The 22,286-nt window shown below is 52.5% G+C and overlaps 2 protein-coding genes across 6 annotated transcripts in view; both read right to left on the bottom strand.

Moving 5' to 3' along the window:
- The window catches only part of LOC144260827 (nuclear GTPase SLIP-GC-like), a 105,541-nt gene extending 95,720 nt beyond the window's left edge, over positions 1-9,821 (bottom strand). For all 5 annotated transcript variants that reach the window (XM_077809625.1, XM_077809621.1, XM_077809623.1 and 2 more), the window contains exon 1: positions 9,728-9,821. The gene's annotated coding sequence lies outside the window, so the exon portion shown is untranslated. The remainder of the gene's footprint in view (positions 1-9,727) is intronic.
- Positions 9,804-22,286, bottom strand: part of WDR97 (WD repeat domain 97) — a 73,578-nt gene continuing 61,095 nt past the window's right edge. Inside the window, exon 25 of the mRNA XM_077810531.1 lies at positions 9,804-9,972. Within this exon, the coding sequence (XP_077666657.1) occupies positions 9,804-9,972 (169 nt within the window). The remainder of the gene's footprint in view (positions 9,973-22,286) is intronic.

Here is a 22,286-nt window from a genome sequence, read left to right as displayed (position 1 = left end):
GCAACCTAACAAGAAAACAACATTAACCAGGACAACTTTAAGTGAGCAGTTACTGTATATTACCTCAACACTATTTCCTTTACCCACTAAACTTGTAATCTCAAAAAAATTATCTAGTGTGATTTTCCATAAACCCATGTTGATTGGCATTAAATTACCCTCCTTTAACTCTTTACCATTGAGTCCCTTATCACCTGCTCCATTATGCTGAAATATCATTAGTTATTTAGGCCAGAAGAAATTTGGCCAGAGCACTGAGTTAACAAAAAAGCCACAGATCTTTAATGAAAACTGGACTAGACCCTGGTTTTATGTCTCATCTGACAGACAGCAGCTCACCGACTCTTAGCATCATACAAACTCAAGGACCAATACAGCAGCTCTTACAAAGGCAAATGGGCATTTTGCCCACACAAGGAGTGAAGGATTAGCCCATGCCTGGAAGTTCCAGGAATCAGCAAGTCTACATCCAACTATTCAGTCATTAAGAAAGGAGGGGAAAAAATGCATCCCACACAAACTTCCAAAAGCTCATACTGATCATTTAATCAATGACTTGTGACTAGTAGTTTATGTTTATCATTTACCAGCTTAAATCTGTCACTCTGAAGAGGCTTTATATTCATTACTAACTAGATGAGCATCAGTGGCCACTGCCATCGCAATCATCTCTTGCCTACCAGCACCTAACTATTCCAGCATTTGGGTTAACGTCAACAACTCCTTATTCACCAGAAGAAGAAAAAGCAGAAAGGATTGAAGCTAGATTTAAAACCTGGTGTGTTAAGTCTTCATACTTCTCTAGCATCCTAGAGGACCTTAAAACTTGTTACACTGGTACCCTCTCCCTCACCCCAGCCCTGCTCCCTCCCGATGTCTGTCAGAAAGTTGTGAGCTCTCTGGGGCAGAGAATGTCTTTCAAATGGACGTGCTAGTTCAGTGCCTACCACAATGGGGCCCCACATCCCAAACGAAGGCTTTGGTTGCTACTGCAATTCAAAATAATAAGTGGTCAATTAACATAGCATCTATGGCTTGGGATTATTTGCCTGTGTTGGTTACCACTACAGGGGAAAGAGCCTGCACTTTCTGGAGAACAGTGTTCATTTGTACGCACCCCGGGCAGGACATACAAGAGCGAGAAGCCCAACTATCTATCCTGTTATTTCTAAGCTCTACTAGCAGTATGCCAGAACTACTTCCCCATAGAGTTCTGGCGCATGAAGGTCTGAACACAAACCCAGAAAGCTGCCTTACATATCACTAAAACAGAAACTTTTGAGACATGTGGTAGAGCGCATCTTAGACCTGGTGGAGTGAGATCTCTAGCTCATAGCATGCATCAACTTGGACAGTCTTAGAATGGAAATTAGGCAATGTCTAGTATCCTCCATGCACAACAAATAATCTGGGTGATCTCTGTAGCCGGACACGGCCCCGTCCATGGCTTGGCCTCTGCCAGGCAGAAGCAGCTTCTGCTCCATGGGGAGGAGGGACAGCCCATGCCCCGTCCCTCCCCCTCATCTGTCTATGTAGGTTTCTGCATCTGTGTAGGTTTCCTGTTGTTACAAAACCACAACCAGCGGAAGCTCTTAAGGGCTTGCTTAAAGCTATACTACCAATTGTATTCATGCTTATGAATATGTAATCAATATGTAAGGAACGAGCGAGATAGTGTGAGTATAAGAAACCAGTCGCAAGGCTTGAACCGAAATATTACCGTGTAAGGATAATCAAGGTGTATATGGGACTGTATATAAACTTACTGCAGTAGCGGACAGAGAGAGATGTAACCTATGACAGCAGAAATTCAGGACCGGACCGGAAGCAGTAAAGCCCTCCCATATATCCGAAGGGATGTCAGGGGTTTTAGTTGCCTAGCGGTTCGATCTCTGGGAACCTGGAACCTGGCCAGTCTCAGTCACCTAAGATCGAAAGGAACATCTGGACCTGCAGCCTGCCACCAGTATGAATGGAATGTGTGAGAGAGTATAATTGCGTAAATAAGGGAAGCACACAATAAATCAGCCCTCAGTTCTGCTTTAGTTCAACCTTTGTGGTTATTTCTTGGCTGGTTCCAAGAACGGGCAACAATCTCTAGTTTAGTCCTATTTAGAGACTAACAAACCAATGTTTTCACAACAGATGTTTCAAGTTAGGCAGGCCCCTAAATTGATTGTACTGGAAGCTGCAGGAGCTCAGCATGAAATTCAGGCCACATTTAGGAGGCTAAACTTGGGTCCTCAGGTTTAAAAAAAAATTACCTCATAGACTTATCTAAACATGTAACGGAGCCTCCCTTCCCTTAACACAACTGTCTAAGTGGAAAGCAGAGATCACTTCAGAGATGAACTAGAGAACAGAGGACCACCACATCCCTGCAGAACATGATTACTGATCCACCATATATCAGTACCTGTATCCCACAGCTTCTCTGGGCTGATACAATCACCATCAGGAATGCAGTCTTTTGCAAGAGACTGTGCAGGGACCATTCCATTAACGCTGGTTCCATTAGTTTGGCAAGCACCATATTTAAGACTCAGGACAGGGACAGCGCACAGACAGGAGGAAAGTCCTGAGGTAGGGTGAGCACACAACAGAGTTCTAGACAGGAGGAAGAGAAGCTAAAATGATAATCTTATGAACTCTTTTAGAGCTAGGAAAGAAACTGAGTTGCCTGAGATGAAGTACCAACAGCACAGAACAAAGGAACTGGAAGACTTTCCTTCAATCGTACCCAGATGGAGAACGATTTCAACTTCAGAGAGCAAAAGGCTTTTGGGCAAAGGCTTTCTGATCTCCAGAAATTTTTAAGGGCCTTTATCAAGAGAAGAGAGTTTGTCCCAGGTGAGAAACTTAGCTAGTGTTACTTGGTAGTTAGCTTTTGACTTCCCTCCCCAGAAGTGGGTAGTGAGAAACAAGAGGAACCAAAAAGTTGATTTCTCTGTGGCAACTGAAATTGAAATATTCAAGTCCTTGAGGAACTAGATACCCACAGGTTTCAGCCTTGGATGGAGAGGATATGGAAGCTGGAATTAACGAAAGATTTTTTTGCCCGTTAAAAAAAAATGCCCTCATTTATTGGGAGGGCCACTCTGCCAGGTTGCTTTATCTAATGGATGTTGAACATGAGAGACTTTTTTTTGATCTGGTGTTCTTCTTGGCCCAATGTCTCAGCCTCCAAGACTTCTTCCAAAAATTTTAAGTCATTCAGAAGGGGAGAGCAAGAGAAGACTGTTGGTGGTGTTACAGCATTATCTGATGAAGAGAATACAGATGGGAACCCTCTGGGATAGGGCTGTCTGGGATCTTTCGACCCTCCCAATCCTCTGAAAATCATGGTTAAAAAGTCAGCTGCCAGCAAGAATGTCTTGAGGTTCTTTTTCCCCCCTTCCAGACGAGCAGAAACGAATCTGGAGACATACATTGTTGAGCTCACATTGCCCAATAAAGCCAATATGCCTGTGGTTCATAAGGATATGGTAGACTTACCTCTGAAGAAATGAACAAGCTGACAAACACTAGGACCCAATCCCCAGCACAACCAACACAACATCATGGACAGAAAAACTAATATTGTGACACCAAAGCTTCAATTGCTTGGAGCATCTGACACAGGATCCCCAGAGCCAGAAGCCATCAATGCTGGAAACTCTGATGTTAAGGCACTGGCAACAGATGTTGAAAATGCTAGTATCAGTAAGAGTTCAGACACACAATCACAGGCATTGTGATAGACAAACCACTGAAGAGATTCTTGAGCTTAATGACTCTTTCTCTACCTCCACAACCCTCAGGGAGACTAGCAAAGCAGTCTCTTTGGAAGACACAGCAAGTTCATCATGAGAGCTCCATGGCTGAGGCAGCACTTCAGGCAAAAGCCAACCCTGTCAAGCTTACAACTGTGGGTTTCAGAGCATCACAGAATCAGAAATGTAGGGCTGGAAAGGACCTCGAGAAATCTTCAAGTCCATCCCCCTGTGCTGACACTGGACCAAGTAAACCTAGACCACCCCGACAGACGTTTGTCTAACCTGTTCATAAAAACATCCAATAATGGGAATTTCTCAACCTTCTTTGGAAGTCTATTCAAGTTTAACTACCCTTATAGTTAAAAAGTTGTTCTCAATTTCTACCCTAATTCTCCCTTGCTGTAGACTTCTCCTACCTTCAGTGGACACAGAGAACAACTGATCACCATCCTCTTTATAAAAGCCCTTAACATATTTGAAAATTGTTACAAGATTCCCCCTCAGTCTTCTTCTCTCAAGACTAAACATGGGTTTTTAGGTTTTGTTTTTTTTAAAAAGTCTTTCTTCTTGGGTCAGATTTTCTAAGCCTTTTTTCCACTTTTGTTGCTCTCCTCTAGACTCTCTCCAATTTGTCCACATCTTTCCTAAAGCGTGGTACCCAGATTCGGACAATACTCCCAGCTGAGGCCGCAACAGTGTAAGCAGAGTGGGAAAATTACCTCCTGGGTCTCACATACAGCACTCCTATTAATACACCCCCGGGTTATATTAGCCTTTTTCACAACTGCATCACATTAAATTTGTGAAAAGAAAAGGAGTCCTTGTGGCACCTTAGAGACTAACCAATTTATTTGAGCATGAAATTTCGTGAGCTACAGCTCACTTCACGAAAGCTCATGCTCAAATAAATTGGTTAGTCTCTAAGGTGCCACAAGGACTCCTTTTCTTTTTGCGAATACAGACTAACACGGCTGTTACTCTGAAACCTGTCATTAAATTTGTGATCCACTATAACCCCCAGATTCTTTTCAGCAGTACTACCACCTAGCCAGCTGTTTTTGGGGGGTTTTTTGGCTTGTGCATTTGATTTTTCCTTCTAAAATGTAGTACTTTGCACTTGTCTTTGAATTTCATCTTGATTTCAGACCAGTTCTCTAATTTATCAAGATCATTTTGACTTCTAAGCCGATTCTCCAAAGTGCTTGCGCAACCCCTTTCAACATGGGGTCATTTTATAAACAAATTCCACTCCATTATCCAAGTCATTAATGAAAATGTAGGATTGACCCCTGCTGGACTCCACAAGATACATGTTCCCAGTTTGGACAGCGAACCACTGATAACTGCTCTTTCAGTGTGGTCTTTCAACAAGTTGTGCACCCACCTTAGTTATTTCATCTAAACCTTTTTTTCCTAGTTTGCTTATGCAAATATCATGTGGGATAGTGTCAAAAGCCTTCCTAAAAATCAGGCTGTATCATTTCTACTGCTTCCCCCATCCATTAAGCCAGTAACCCTGTCAAAAGAAGGAAATTAGGTTGGTTTGGCATGACCTGTTACTGACAAATCCATGCTGGCTATTCCTTATAACCCTGTTAATTTGCAAGCACACACAGATAATTGCTTAGTTAACTGCGAGAGAAAGGAAACCTCTAAGAGTCCCCTTATTAGTGTTAGTAGTCCATCGCTGACAAAGACGACGATATTGTTACAATTCTCATTTATGGCTAAGCATATCACTCCAAAATCCAAACCCTGATGCACAGAGTCGGCCACACCAAGGGCATGGGAAGTCCATATCTATGATTTTTGATGATGCAGCTCTGTGGCGTCTTTCACATGCAGCCTCAAGATTTTGCCTAATCCACTCAAACCTGATAAATGCTGATCTTACTAGAGAACACCAGTGAATCCTGTTCTAAGGCATTTGCTTGAGTTGAGACTGATGCCAGATCACTGGAGACTGCTCTTCAGGTTATCTTTGAAGTGCTTATACGGAGGACCCTTCTTTCTTTTGCCAGACTCTGCTCCCCATACAAGATCTGTTTTGGGAGACAGTGGTCTTCCATTCTGATGACATGTCTGATCCACCTACATTGTGGTCTCAGTAGCATTTCTTCAATGCTGGTTGTGTTTGCTCTCTCAAGGACCTTAATATTGGTCGCTCTGTCCTGCCAGCGAATGCTCATTATTGAGTGGAGGGAGCACATGTGAAATTGCTCAAGCTATTGAATGTGCTGTCTATAAAAAGTCCAAGTCTCAGATGCATAAAGGAGAGATGTTAGAACCACAGCACTGTAGATCTTCATTCTGGTGGAGACACGAATGTTGTGTTGGTTAAGGACTTTTGTTCAGAGTTGGTCAAGGACCTGCCTGACGTTGCCTCCAGAATTAGTAATTTCCTTATCCAGGGAACCATCACTCAAGAGGGTGCTACACAAATACTTGAACTGATCCACATTTTCCAGCTGTGTGCCTTGGATGAAGATGGCTGGTACTAGGGCATTGGAATGAGGTGCTAGCTGGAACAAGACCTCTGTCTTCCCGAGAGTGATGGTGAGGCTAAAGAGCTGGGATGCTTCAGAAAACCTATCAATGATGACCTGAAGGTTGTCATGTCTATGGGCTATCAAGGAGCAGTCATCTGCAAAAAATTGCCTCCACAAGAAGTTTCTCAAGTGTCTTGGTCTTAGAGAGGGAGCCACCGAGGCAGCAGCAGATGTATATCTCCTGATCCAAGTCCCTTGTGGCATAGCTGAGGACACAGTGAAAGAACAAGCTGAAAAGCATTGGAGCAAGTACACAGTCTTGCTTCACTAGATTTGAGATTTCAAATGCATAAGAGTCACTATTGGGGAGCACTTGCACTGTCATGTGGCCATAGAACAGACAGATGATTTGTATGAACCTTCTTGGGCAACCCAGTTTATGTAGAATAGCCCATATACCCTCTCTGTTGATGGTATCAAAAAGCTTTGGTCTAGTCAATGAAAACTGCATACAGGTCCATGTTCTGCTCTAAACAAACATTTTTCCTGGACTTGCCTTATGACAAAGATCATGTCCGTAGTACTACAACCTGGTCTGAAACCACACTGCGCTTCTGGAAGATTCTCCTCAGATACGTTCACAATGAGTCTGTTCAGTAGAATGCGAGCTAGTATTTTCCATGCCGTACAGAGAAAAGAAATGTCTCTGTAGTTTCTACAGTCAGCTTTGCTGCCTTTGTTTTTAAACAGTGATAAAATAATATAATCATTGAAGTCTTGTGGCATTTCTTCTTCCTCTCAAATGCTAGTCAAGATGGCGTGAAATACCTTGATACCCTTTAGGCCTGCTACTTTGTACAATTCTGCTGAAATACCATCCTTTCCAGATGCTTTGCCAGGGTTCAATTGTTTGATGGCTTTCATGACTTCTTCAACTGATGGAGGGAGGTCAAGATCCTCTTTGATGGGTGTAACTACACTGGTTCTGGTGGGACACAACTGAGAGTGCCAATTCAGGACAAACTGCTTAAAGCAGGGCAGTTACAGCCCAAGGCTGGGGTTCCCGTGCACACCAAGGCAAACCAAACCAGCCAGACAGAGAAGACTTTGGTTTTACACCACTGACTAACCACAAGTCACACAAACAATTCCCTTAGACACTCCAGTTTCCCAATATCACCACCAGTGCCACTCATTATGGGGACAAATGGTTATGAAAACCAATACCCTAGTAAAAGAAAAAAGGTTCTCTCGATCCCAAAGGACCCAGACCCAGGTCAATATTCAAATGAGATCTTACCCACAAATCACGCTGTTGCCAATCCTTTGGAATCTAAAATCTAAAGGTTTATTCATAAGAAGAAAAAGATATAGATGAGAGCTAGAATTGGTTAAACGGAATCAGTTACATACAGTAATGACAAAGTTCTTGGTTCAGACTTGCAGCAGTGAAAGAATAAACTGCAGGTTCAAATCAAGTCTCTGGAGAACATCCTCAGCTGGGATGGGTCTTTCAGTCCTTGGTTCAAAGCTTCAGTGTAACAAAGTTCCTCCAGAGGTAAGAAGCAGGACTGAAGACAGGATGGAGGAGCTGCAGCAGCTTTTTATATTCTCTTGCCATGTGGTCTTTCTTTGTTCCAAAGACAAGCTGTCCATCACATGCCCTTAAAAACCTCAGAGTTCTGTCCATAGGCATGTCCCTGCCTACCTTGCTGAGTTGCAAGGCGTCTGCCTTCTCTCAATGGGTCAGTTGTATAGCGGATGGTCCTTAATGGGCCATCCAGCAGGCTAGGCGGAGCTGACACCAACCTGTCTGGGGTGTCACCCAGAAGCATAGCAGAAGTTTGAAATACAGACAGTATAGAGCCAATATTCATAACTTCAACTACAAAAATGATACACACATATAGACAGCACAATCATAACCAGCAAACCATAACCTTGTCTTATATACCTCATTTGACCCCCTTTATACAAGATTTGGTGCCACTACAGGACCTTGATTGCAACCATGTTCTATATGGTCCCAGTTCAAGTCAATAACGTGACAATGGGTTTCTCGGATAATTGATCAAGGACACCCAGATTGACTGTGGATGGTCCACTGAGTAGACTATTGAAGTGTTCAGCCCTTAATAGTACCCTTGACATAAAACGCAATAGAATGGGACAATTAGCTAAAACCCTGAATGTTGAGGTGCTTTCAGGCACAGAGACCTTTTTTTGTTTGAAAGTTCTATGATGCAACCTTATCAAATCACATGCAGGACTCATCTGTCTGATGTGGAGAGAGGCCATTGGTCCTTGAATTTTAAGTCTCCCCACTAGGTGGGGCTTGTCAGACCTCTCCTGACCATTATCAGGCACTATTTCTAGTGTTGGAATTTGCATTGCAGGAAGACTAGTCTCTGCTCTTTCCAGGTTTAGACTTGTTCCATCTGCTTTTGCTGCAATCTCACCTACCATACTTAGGAGTAGCCATGGAGTAGCCATGAAAAAAATATTTAGACCTGTAATAAGGTCAGCTATCCTTTTTCGCAGCTTTGGCGTTAGGAGAGTTCAGTAAGGTCTTTTTTGATTTATCTGAGGATTCCATCACCACGTTGTCTAACAGCTCCCCAATAACTGACCTCTGAATATTTCAAAGCCAAGACAAACAAGGAGGTAAGAAAAAGTTTCTTCCTAACCCCTGATACTTAGTGGCTGGCTTAGGCCCAACAGAAGAGGGTTTATGTACCTGGTATTAAAACCATACATATTTTACTTCTATTTCATAAAGGAATAAGCAAGTAGAAGTGCTAAATGAACTCGGGCAGTGCTTCCCAAACTGCAGTCCACAGAGAGCCAGCCAGTCAAATGAGTCGGTCTGCTAAAAATCACCTTAGAAGAAATTAAAATACATTAAAAGCTTTCCCCAATACTCGCTTTCCAAGCAAGCAAGCGCGGCTGTTGCCTGCGGGACACGACGCCGCGGGGGCAGGGGGCCCGCGCTCTGCGACAGGGGCTCAGCCTGGAGCCTCGCCTCCGGCACCTTAGCCCCTTCCCTCCCGCTCGCCGGCCGTGCCGCCGGCCCCTCCGGCTGGGAGCCCCCACCCAAAGCGCGCGGGGGCGGTGTCAGCCGTAGGGCCCCCGGGCAGGGCCCGGAACGCTGGACCGGAGCCCGCCCACGCCAGCCCCTCGGGGCGCCCCCCCCCACAGGGAACCGCGCCCCCCCCGGGAACCGCCCCCCCACACGGGGAGCCGCCGACCGCGGGGGCCGGGAGGGACCCCGGGAGGTCACCGCCGCATCCCCACCGGCGGGCGGGGCCGGGCGGGGGATCGGGCTGGGGGGAACAAGCCGCTCGGCGCGTGGCAGGGCCTGCGCCAGGCGCCCCCGCCTGGGCCCGGTCACCGCCCGGCCCGCACGCGCGCAGCTCCCCCGGACGGGGACGGGGACGGGGACGGGGACACACCCTCCCCCCGCCGGCGCAGGGCGGTTCTCACCGGCTCCAGCTAGCGCGACGCTTTCCCGCGCTCAGGCCCGCGCCCCCGCCGCGCAGTCACCGGCCTTCGCTCCCGCTCAGCTCGCGGCCCGCACCCCACGTGATCCGGGCTGGCCAGCCAATCCGCTGCGCTCCTCTCGCACCCGGGCACGTGGCGCTCGGCGGCCGTTGATTGGCTGCCGGTGGGCGAGCGCCAGGCCGGCGTCGCGGGAAGGGAGGGAAACGAAACCGAAAGGCGGCAGCGAGCTGCGGGTTGCACCGGGACAGCGCTCAGGGGCTCGCGGGGGGCGGGGCCTGGCGCCTCGAAGTGACTCCGCTCGTTGGGGGGTCCCCACGCCCAGCCCCCGTCAGAACAGCGTCACCCCGCCCCCCACGTCACCCCTCACATCACCCCCCGCCCCCCACATCCCCTGCCCCCCACGTCACCCCCCGCCCCCGAGCAGCCTCTGACCCCCCGCACATCACCCCCCAACCCCACACATCATCCCCTGCCCCATCACCCCGCCCCCGAGCAGCCTCTGACCCCCCGCCCCCACATCACCCCTCACATCACCCCCCGCCCCCACATCCCCTGCCCCCCACGTCACCCCCGCCCCCGAGCAGCCTGAGCCCCGCCCCCACATCACCCCCCAACCCCACACGTCATCCCCTCACATCACCCCCCGCCCCCACATCCCCTGCTCCCCACGTCACTCCCCGCCCCCGAGCAGCCTCTGACCCCCCGCACATCACCCCCCAACCCCACATATCATCCCCTGCCCCATCACCCCGCCCCCGAGCAGCCTCTGATCCCCCGCCCCCACATCACCCCCCGCCCCCGAGCAGCCTGAGCCCCGCCCCCACATCACCCCCCAACTCCACACGTCATCCCCTCACATCACCCCCCGCCCCCACATCCCCTGCCCATGTCACCCCCCCGCCCCCGAGCAGCCTCTGAGCTCCGCCCCACATCACCCCCCGTCCCTCACGTCACCCCTCACATCACCCCCCGCCCCCACATCCCCTGCCCCCCACGTCACCCCCCGCCCCCGAGCAGCCTGACCCCTGCCCCCACATCACCCCCCAACCCCACACATCATCCCCTGCCCCTATCACCCCGCCCCCGAGCAGCCTCTGACCCCCCGCCCCCACATCACCCCCCGCCCCCCACGTCACCCCTCACATCACCCCCCGCCCCCACATCCCCTGTCCCCATGTCACCCCCCGCCCCCGAGCAGCCTCTGACCCCCCGCACATCACCCCCCAACCCCACACATCATCCCCTGCCCCATCACCCCCGCCCCCGAGCAGCCTCTGAGCCCCGCCCCACATCACCCCCGTCCCTCACATCACCCCTCACATCACCCCCGCCCCCACATCCCCTGCCCCCATGTCACCCCCCGCCCCCGAGCAGCCTCTGACCCCCCGCACATCACCCCCCAACCCCACACATCATCCCCTGCCCCTATCACCCCGCCCCCGAGCAGCCTCTGACCCCCCGCCCCCACATCACCCCCCGCCCCCCACGTCACCCCTCACATCACCCCCCGCCCCCACATCCCCTGCCCCCCACGTCACCCCCCGCCCCCGAGCAGCCTCTGAGCCCCGCCCCCACATCACCCCCCAACCCCACACATCATCCCCTGCCCCATCACCCCCGCCCCCGAGCAGCCTCTGAGCCCCGCCCCACATCACCCCCCGTCCCTCACGTCACCCCTCACATCACCCCCCGCCCCCACATCCCCTGCCCCCCACATCACCCCCCGCCCCCGAGCAGCCTGACCCCTGCCCCCACATCACCCCCCAACCCCACACATCATCCCCTGCCCCTATCACCCCTGCCCCCGAGCAGCCTCTGACCCCCCCGCCCCCACATCACCCCCCGCCCCCCACGTCACCCCTCACATCACCCCCCGCCCCCACATCCCCTGCCCCCCATGTCACCCCCCGCCCCCGAGCAGCCTCTGACCCCTGCCCCCACATCACCCCCCAACCCCACACGTCATCCCCTGCCCCTATCACCCCCGCCCCCCACATCAACCCCCGCCCCTGAGCAGCCTCTGACCCCCGCCCCCACATCACCCCCCAGCCCCACACATCATCCCCTGCCCCTATCACCCCCGACCCCGAGCAGCCTCTGACCCCCTGCCCCCACATCACCCCCCGCCCCCCACGTCACCCCTCACATCACCCCCCGCCCCCCACATCCCCTGCCCCCCATGTCACCCCCCGCCCCCGAGCAGCCTCTGACCCCCCCACGTCACCCCCCGCCCCGAGCAGCCTCTGAGCCCCGCCCCCACATCACCCCCCGCCCCCCACGTCACCCCTCACATCCCCTGCCCCCCACGTCACCCCCCGCCCCCGAGCAGCCTCTGACCCCCCCCACATCACCCCCCAACCCCACACATCATCCCCTGCCCCATCACCCCCGCCCCCAAGCAGCCTCTGACCCCCCGCCCCCACATCACCCCCCGCCCCCCACGTCAACCCTCACATCACCCCCTGCCCCCACATCCCCTGCCCCCCACGTCACCCCCCGCCCCCGAGCAGCCTCTGAGCCCCGCCCCCCATCACCCCCCAACCCCACACATCATCCCCTGCCCCATCACCCCGACCCCGAGCAGCCTCTGACCCCCCGCCCCCACATCACCAGATGCATCTGATGAAGTGAGCTGTAGCTCACGAAAGCTCATGCTCAAATAAATTGGTTAGTCTCTAAGGTGCCACAAGTACTCCTTTTCTTTTTGCGAATACAGACTAACACGGCTGTTACTCTGAAATGTGTCTGAACTGTTTAATGGATAAATGACCCTGGGCTAATTGCCAGGATGTTTGGGAGAAGGAAAGTCAAGCCGATTGTTTTCTCAGGCCATAAGGCTGCAGGAAATGTATAAAACCCTGGGACACGATCCTTCTTCATCTCAGATCTGCTTTGGGTTTCAGGAGGGGGAAACCTTAAGCCATCAGGATTGAGATCCCCAGTTATTGACAGGAGTCACCCTGAACATGGCCATTGGACTATAACCTCTGGAATATTTCTAAAAGGACTTTTGGCAACTACAAGCTCATCTCTGCTCTGTATCTGGACCTCAAGAATTGAACCCAAGTCTCTCTGTATATTGATCTTTTAACCAATGAGCTCTCTCTTTTCTTTTTTAATAAATTTTAGCTTAGATAACAAGGATTGACTGTAAGTGTGTATTTCGGGTAAGATCTGAGTTATCATTCGACCTGGGTCTGGGGCTTGGTCCCTTGGGGTCAGAAGAACCTTTCTGAGGATGAAATAAGATTTTCAGAGTTTATCATCCTATGGTTGACAGGTGTGTCTGGATGGAGGCCTGAGGCTGGCTACTTTAAGGGAACTGCGTTGTTTGGACGTCTGAGTACCCAGGGAGGTGCTGTAGAAGCTGCTTTGGGCTGGCTGGGTAAATCTAACCATTGCAATATCCATCAGCGTTTGGGGTTTGTCTGCCCCGGTCTGTTTGCAGTTCACCCTGATTGAGTGACCTCAGCTGGCTCCCACGGGCAGCACCATCACACCCCCTGCCCGGGAATGTGGCAGGGGAGTTTCACTGAGGATGGGAGACCTGAGAGCCTGTAACCTGAGCCAGGAGGGCGTGGGAGAGGTAACACCTCTGCCCGGGAATGTGGCAGAGGCTGCAGGAGAGAGCTTGATGGGGGGGTTTGGTTTCAGTTAGGTGCTGGGTGGTGGAAGGTAGGGAACCCCAGGGCTGTGGTCTAAGCTCCCTGCTACCCCAGAAGGACTTGACTGAGGGGTCCTGGTTGTACCCACAAGCTCTGTTTTAGACTGTGTTCCTATTGTCCAATAAACCTTCCGTTTTACTCGCTGGCTGAGGGTCACAGTGAATCCCAGGAAGAGGGGTACAGGGCCCAGACTCCCCCACACTCCGTGACAACTGGTGGTAGCGGTGAGATCTACTGCACCCCGTGGACGGCGCTTCCTGCAGTAAGTGACTGGGGAGCAGTAAAACGAAGGGGGATTGACGGGGACCAGGCGTGCTGAAGATTCAGAGAGAGACGGTTTCGGGGGGCGGTTAACCCCTGGGAGTGTTTGACCAGAGAAAAGGACTTTTACAGTAACAGGGTCCCCCGGGGGATTGCAGTGAGCGGTCCAAGGGGCGGAGGAGTCTGCAGCTCGACCCTGGCAAAGAGGTGGTGACCTCAAGAAGGACTGGCACCCTAGCGATTCTTCCTGGAAACCATAGAAAGCTGCCCAGGCCTGCGAGTGGCCAGCAGGGAGATGTACGCTAAGCGCCTTAAGAGCGACCTGGTGGAGCTGTGCAGGCAGAGGGGGCTGCGCACTGGGAGGTCCACCAAGGAACAGCTGACTGTCCAGTTGGAGGAGCGGGATCGCTTGGATGACCCGATCCCTGTCCCGGAGGGAAGCCGCCCGGTGGACGCAGCGTGGGCCCTGGGGCCTGACCGCGCTGGGAGGGGTCAGACTGCTGCCAAGGACATCCCGAGACCCTTCCTACCTAGGCCTGGGGGAGGGGTTGGGGGAAGCCCAGCAAATACTGAGGGCACCCTGACCCCGGCAGCCAGCAGGGGATCCTCCCGGCGGAGCTCCCCATCCCTGGAGCGGAGGCGGCTGGAATGGGAGAGGGAGATGAAAATGAGGGAGCTGGAGGACCGTGAAAAGCAGCATCAGCATGAGGAGAAACAACGTCAACATGAGCAGGAGAAGAAGGAGAAACAGAGGCAGCATGAAGAGAACCAGAGACAACATGAACTGGAGCTGGCCAGGCTGAGGAGCAGTGGGGCCCCAGCTGCGGGGAATGAGGGGGGACCCAAGACTGCAAGGAGCTTTGATAAGTGCTCCTGGCGCAGCGGAAGGAGGGGGAGGACATAGATAGCTTCCTGACGGCCTTTGAGAATGCCTGTGAGCTGCACAGGGTTGACCCTGCAGACAGGCTCCAGTTTCTCACCCCCTTACTGGATCCCAAAGCCGTGGAGGTGTACAGCCGGATGACAGGGCCGGAGGCAGGGGACTATGAACTGTTCAAACAGGCCCTGCACCGTGAGTTTGGGCTGACCCCCGAGATGTACCGGAGAAGGTTCCGGAGTCAGCGTAAAACGCCGGAGGTCACCTACCTACAACTGGTCAACCGGATGCAGGGATATGCCCGCAAGTGGACAGCTGGGGCCCAAGCTAAAGAGGACCTGCTTGACCTAATCGTACTGGAGCAACTGTATGAACAGTGCCCTTCCGACCTGAGGCTGTGGTTGGTGGACAAAAAGCTAGAGAACCCCCAGCACGCAGGGCAGCTGGCCGACGAGTTTGTGAACAGTCGGTCAGGGGGTAGCAGGGAGGAGTCCCAAAAGAACAGTCCCCCCCCGATGCAGAGAGAGAGTCACCATGGGGCCTCCCAGTGGGGAAATAGGGAGAACCCCCTCCAAAGGGGAATGCCTGGCGTCAGGCCCCTCCGACCCGCTCAAGGGGACCGACGTGACCTGAGCTGCTATCACTGTGGCCAGAGAGGCCACGTACAGACCCAGTGCCCTGGGCTCAGGGACAAACTGAGCGGACCCAACCTACCCAGGGTTAACTGGGTAGGGACTCAGCTGGACGAGGGGCAGACAACCCAGGAAAGGGGGGCTGCCAGTTTACCACCTGCTCAGGAGAGAAGAGTACCCCAGGCCAGCTCCGCCAGAGGGCTGGAGGCTCTGGACTCAGGGTGCTCGGTTTACAGGGTGGGCGCGGGGCTGTCCCTCCGGAGAGAGTGCCTTGTACCCCTGGAGGTGGGTGGGAGGAAGGTCAATGGATACTGGGATACGGGCGCGGAGGTGACGCTGGCCCGGCCCAAGGTGGTGGCCCCAGATCGGGTGGTGCCCAACGCCTACCTGACCCTGACAGGGGTGGGCAGGACCCCATTTAAGGTGCCCGTGGCAAGGATACACCTGAAATGGGGGGCCAAGGAGGGTCCCAAGGATGTGGGGGTACACCACCATTTGCCCACTGAAGTTTTGATGGGGGGAGACCTAGAGGACTGGCCAAGCAAGCCCCAGACCGCCCTGGTTGTGACCCGTAGCCAGAGCCGGCGAGGGGCACTGCACCCTGACCTTGGGGAGGGTACCACACCGGAGGTGCAGGACCCTACCCTGGTGGGGAGGCAGCGCTGAGGGGCACGGCTCAGAGAGGCTGAGGCCTCAGAACTGGCCACTGAGGGGGAACTGGTCCCCATCCCTTCCCCAGCCGCTGAGTTCTAGGCCGAGTTGAGGATAGATCCCTCCTTGCGGAAGCTCAGGGACCTGGCCGACCTCTGTGTGGGACGGACCATGAGGAGAGGCTGTGGGAGAAGGGTTTCCTGTACTGAGAATGGGCTCCCACAAGGGAAGTACAGTCCTGTGGGATCAGGAGGCAGCTGGTGGTCCCCCAGAAGTATCGCCGCAAGCTACTGTACCTGGCCCATGACATCCCTCTCGCAGGGCACCAGGGAATCCGGCGCACCCGGCAGAGGTTGCTACAGAACTTTTACTGGCCCGGGATCTTTACCACGGTCCGGCAGTATTGCCGATCCTGTGACCCCTGTCAGAGGGTGGGGAAGGCCCGGGACAAGGGGAAAGCGGCTTTGAGACCTTTGCCCATCATAGAGGAGCCTTTCCAGAAGGTGGCCATGGACATCGTGGGGCCTCTCAGCAGGACGACCCGGTCGGGGAAGAAATACATTCGGTGGTAAATTTTGCCACCCGCTACCCCAAGGCAGTGCCCTTAGCTTCCATTGAAGCAGACACCGTGGCCGATGCGCTCCTGACCATTTTCAGCCGAGTGGGGTTCCCCAAGGAAGTCTTGACAGACCAAGGGTCCAACTTCATGTCGGCCCTGCTCCGGTGCTTGTGGGAGAAATGTGGGGTCCGGCACAACTGGGCCTCAGCTTATCACCCCCAGTCCAATGCGCTGGTGGAGAGGTTCAATGGGATGCTAAAGATGATGCTGAAAACCTTTATGAACCAGCACCCGCAGGATTGGGACAAGTACTTACCTCACCTGCTATTCGCGTACAGGGAGGTGCCCCAGGAGTCGACCGGATTTTCGCCTTTCAAACTGTTATATGGAAGGAGGGTAAGGGGCCCCCAGGACCTGATGAGAGACGAGTGGGAGGGGAAGGCCACTCCCGATGGAGAGTCAGTGGTGGAGTATGTCCTGATCTTCCGAGAGAGACTGGCTGAACTCATGGGCCTAGCCAAGGAGAATCTGCCCAGAGCCCAGAAGAAGCAGAAGGTCTGGTATGACCGCATGGCGCGGGCCCATGCCTACGCCACCGGGGATCAGGTGATGGTTCTCATCCCGGTGAGAAAGAACAAACTACAGGCCGCCTGGGAGGGCCCTTTCAAGGTTGTCAAGCAGCTCAATGAGGTAAACTATGTGGTGGAGCTGTCTAACCGGGCACACCACCGCCGGGTGTACCATGTGAATATGATGAAGCCATATTATGCCAGGGGGAATGTGGTGTTGGCCGTGTGTGGACAGTGGGAGGAGCAGGGAGATGACCCTTTAGTAGATCTATTCCCTGGGACCAGAGCTGGTTCCCCCCTGGAAACAATTCCCCTCTCGGATCAGCTAACCCCTGCCCAGCAAGCTGAGATCGGGGGGTGCTGCATCCGTACTGCCAGCTGTTTTCCAACAGCCGATAAGATGCTCCCCCTACCGAGTCACAGGGAAAACTGCTCAGGACCTGGAAAGAGAGGTCCGGGACATGCTGGCTTTGGGGGTGATCCAGCCATCGGCCAGCCCTTGGGCCTCGCCGGTGGTGCTGGTCCCCAAAAAGGATGGGTCGGTCCGGTTCTGTGTGGACTATCGGAAGCTCAATGCCATCACTGTATCTGATGTCTACCCCATGCCCAGGCCGGACGAGCTCCTAGACAAGCTGGGAGGAGCTTGGTACCTTACCACCATGGACTTTACAAAGGGCTACTGTCAAGTGCCGCTGGATGCAGATGCCCAGCTGAAATCGGCCTTTATCACCCCTCTGGGGCTCTATGAGTTCCTGACCCTGCCTTTCGGCCTCAAGGGAGCGCCGGCCACCTTCCAGCACCTAGTGGACCAGCTACTGAGGGGGATGGAGAGTTTTGCCGTGGCGTATATTGATGACATCTGTGTCTTTAGCCAGACCTGGGAGGACCACGTGTCCCAGGTTAGAGAAATGCTGGACCGACTCCAGGGGGCTGGGCTGACTGTAAAAGCGGAGAAGGGCAAGGTGGGGATGGCTGAAGTATCTTACCTGGGCCATCGGGTGGGGAGCGGCCGCCTAAAGTCGGAACCAGCCAAGGTGGAGGTGATCAGAGACTGGCCCGCTCCCCACACCAAAAAGCAGGTCCAAGCCTATATAGGGATGGCAGGATACTACCGAAGATTTGTGCCCCACTTTAGCGCCATCTCCACCCCCATCACTGAGCTATGCAAGAAGGGGAAGCCAGACAAGGTGGGTCTGGACCGAGCAGTGCCAGGAGGCTTTCCAGGCGCTGAAGGAGGCTCTGGTCAGTGGCCCAGTTCTGGCAAACCCAGACTTTGACAAGCCCTTTGTGGTGTTCACCGACGCCTCCGACACGGGACTGGGGGCTGTGTTAATGCAGGAGGATGAAAAGGGGGAGAGACACCCCATTGTGTACCTGAGCAAGAAGTTGCTACCCTGGGAGCAACACTACGCGGCCATCGAGAAGGAGTGCCTGGCCATGGTGTGGGCCCTCAAGACACTAGAGCCCTATCTCTTCGGGCGACACTTCACTGTGTACACCGACCACGCTCCCCTGACCTGGCTGCACCAGATGAAAGGAGCCAACGCCAAACTCCTGAGATGGAGCCTGCTCCTGCAGGATTTCGACATGGACGTGGTCCACGTGAAGGGAAGTGCCAACTTGATAGCGGATGCGCTGTCCCGGAGAGGGGGCCCCGAACTTCCCCAGGTCACTGGTCAGTGTGACCCCGCTCAGTTCAGTCTCGAAGGGGGAGAGATGTGATGATGTGACGCAGCAGGGAGGGGGGAGTGTTGACCTGGGAATGTGCCCTGGGGATGGGAGACCTGAGAGCCTGTCACCTGAGCCAGGAGGGGGAGGGGGAGGTAACACCTCTGCCCAGGAATGTGAAGACAGGCTGAGAAGGGAGCCTGCCGGGGCGGTTTAGTTTCAGTTTGGGGCTGGGTGGTGGAACGCAGGGAACCCCAGGCCTGGGGTCTGAGCTCCCTGCCCCCCAGAAGGACTTGACTGAGGGGTCCTGGTTGTACCCACAAGCTCTGTTTTGGACTGGGTTCCTATTGTCCAATAAACCTTCTGTTTTACTGGCTGGCTGAGAGTCTCAGTGAATCCCAGGAAGAGGGGTGCAGGGCCCGGACTCCCCCACATTCCGTGACAGGCTATTACTTTTTTCCCTGATCTTTTTGGCACATTTATTTAACTACTAACCATTTCTTACTTTGAACTGCTTGGAGAATTTGTGAAATCCAAATTTCAAAGCATGGCCAGAGCAGTCACGGGGGTAAATTTTCAAAGGGACAAAGGGCAGTTACGTGGCTCATGCCCCATTTTTTCCAAGTGGTACCCTCTAGAGTAGCTGCTGTGCCACTCCCCCGCTTCACCATTGCCCCCTCCCTGAAATTACCCCTGCTTCCCAGAGCAAACACTACCCCCGGAGACAAACCATGCAGACACTGCCCCCCCCGACAACCCCCTCAGGGCAGATATTGTACCATTTCCCCTCTCCAGAACTGACGTTGTACTCGCGTGGACAAAGGCGATCATGGTTTCAAGAGGGGATAAGAAAACACTTCCTTCCAGGGATCTGATCCTGAGAAAAAATGCTAAGGCCAGCGCTGAAAGGCCATTCACCCCTTGCGTAGCTCCGTTGACTTCAGTGGAGTTTGAACATTGCTCAAGATCTAGCGCCTCAACAAGCCTCCTCTGTAACCTCCACTCGCCCACTGGCCAGGGCATGTTTTCATCCTCCCTCCTGTCTTCTTACGCATGAAGGTGCTGCCTCCTCTGCTCCCCGGGGTTCCCCTTCCTGCAGACGGGAGCAGGGATGGGAGCAGAGATTAATTTCCCACATATTTCCACAGTCCCTTTTGCTGATGGAACTAGGAGTTTGGAACAGAGCTTTATCCAATCAATGATTCTTCATCACATTTCAAGAAAAGGGAAGAGGAGACAGTAATGGAGTCTGAAGCTATTGACTAGAACAATCCTGATTCCACATTTATTATTTCCCTAGTGCGTTTTGTTTTGTGTGGCTTGCTCCATCCAGTTGTTGGTGTATAACTCTCAGCTGGGCCTCCCATCTTTACCATACATATAGACTACAGTTTATTTAGTTTCCTTATAGCCAGAACTAGAAGAGCCCATTATCATTCTGCATTCAATGGCCTCTGCTCATTATCAAGTCTGGGAGTCAGGCCGATGCAGAGCCATCTTGGGTAGCCATGTCTTCAGGGATAGCTATCTGCAAGTGAGAACTTTGGGATGAAATATTTCTGGACTTTCTGATGCATGGAGATGAATGTATTTTGTGAAGCTGGCGTGTCAGAATCAGGTGGAAATGGGTTCAGGTTGATTCTTGGCACTGGCAATTTAATAGCATGTACAAATCCCGTCAACAAAGGGAGTGGAAAGATGCGCGGAAGGTAGAAACCTGGGTTTGAAGGGAGAAACAAAAATATATTAAGAATAAAAAAGAAATGCCATAGTTCTGAATAGTGCTGTGTGACTGCTATTTCTTTCCATCACGTGTGTTCCTACCTATGGCCTAAATAGATGGCGGTGTGTTACCCAAATGTCATATGTTCATATATACATTTATGATGTATACCTAAGACTGCCAATTGTGCACCTAATGGAACTGCACTTTCACACAAGAGAACCCCTGTCCCCCAAAAATGACTGTCTAAAGTCATCCATGCCCTGTCATCCAGTCCCAGCTTCTGGCAGTCGGAGGTTTAACGACACCCAGAGAATAGGGTTGTGTCTCTGATCATCTTGGCTAATAGCCATTGAGGCCCTATCTTCCATGTACTTATCTAATGATTTGCTGAACCCAGTTATACTTTCATACTTCACAACCTCCCCTGCCAACGAGTTCCACAGATTGACTGTGCGTTGTGTGAAGAAATACTTCCTTTTGTTTGTTTTAAACCTGCTGCCTGTTAATTTCATTGGGTGACCCCTAGCTCTTGTGTTATGTGAAGGGTAAATAACCCTTCCTTCTTCACTTTTTCCACCCCAGTCATGTTTTTATAAACCTCTAGCGTATCCCCCCAAGTCGTCTCTTTTTCCAAGCTGAAAAGTCCCAGTCTTATTAATCTCTGCTCGTATGGAAGCTGTTCCACACCCCAAATCGTTTTTCTTGTTCTTTGCCATCCCTTTTCCAATTCACGTATACCCTTTTTGAGATGGGGAGACCAGAACTGCACACAGTATTCAAGATGTGGGCGTACCAGGGACTGATATAGTGGCATTATGATATTTTCTTATTATCTCTCCTTTTCCTAATGGTTCCTACTATTCTCTTAGCTTTTTTGACTGCCACTGAACCTTAAACAGATTATTCAGAGAACTATCCACAATGAGTGGGAACAGCTAATTTAGACCCCATCATTGTATATGTATAGTGAGGATTATATGTTTTCCAATGTGCATTACTTTGCATTTATCACCATTGAATTTCATCTGCCATTTTGTTGCCCGGTCATTTATAAATCCACCCTGGCTCCTTCTGCCTCAGCTGGGCTTCCTTATTCAGTCAGGGGATTGCTTAGGTACCTGACTCCCCTCAGCTGTGGCCTGTTGGGTTAATTAGCCCCCTTCTCAATCTACATAAACCCCTTCAGGGCAAGTGTGGGGTGAACACCCCATCACTTCCTCAGATGAAGTGAGCTGTAGCTCACGAAAGCTTATGCTCTAATAAATTTGTTAGTCTCTAAGGTGCCACAAGCCCTCCTTTTCTTTTTATAGAACTGAGGGTAGATCATGAATAGGAGGCAGCATTGCTTTATAAATCCCCGGAATCACCGGCAATTACCATCAAACCGTTCTGGCAGTGGTATCAGGGAACAGGGCAGCACGAGCACTGTCTGGAGTGCAGCATTTTCTGCACACAACTGCGTGACTTGCTCTTGCAAGAGCTGGTTCTCCAAGGTCCACTGGATGACCCAGGCCTGCAGGGCTTAGTTGTCTGCCTGAAGATGGATGGCCCACTTGAACACATCCAGTGCTCCTGAAGGGTTAGCGAGGTCCATTCCACTCACCGGGCCCATTCCTGTAGCCTCAGTGGAACATGTACACTGGGGTGTGGGTGGTCTGACCAAGTGGTCAGAGCAGGAGTCGGGAGTCAAGCCGGATCAGACCCCAGGAGGTCAGAGTCCAAGGCAAACGACAGGGCAAAACTGAGAGTCAGATGTATGGAGGCAGACAGGGTCAGGTTACCAGGACATCAGGCTCTGAGACAGGCCAAAGAGCAAACCAGGAGTCAGGTGTCAGGAGATCAGTAGCAGGCAGGAGGAGCAGGTATCTCAGGGGAAACAGCCATAAGCAGGGAGAACCCAGTTGCACAGACTTCCTGTTCCTGTGCTTGAGTT

This window comes from Eretmochelys imbricata, chromosome 2 (assembly GCF_965152235.1).
Source record: "Eretmochelys imbricata isolate rEreImb1 chromosome 2, rEreImb1.hap1, whole genome shotgun sequence".
Classification (NCBI taxonomy): Eukaryota; Metazoa; Chordata; order Testudines; family Cheloniidae; genus Eretmochelys; species Eretmochelys imbricata.
Note: the sequence above shows the minus strand (reverse complement) of the source record. Positions and strands in the feature narration are given on the sequence as shown.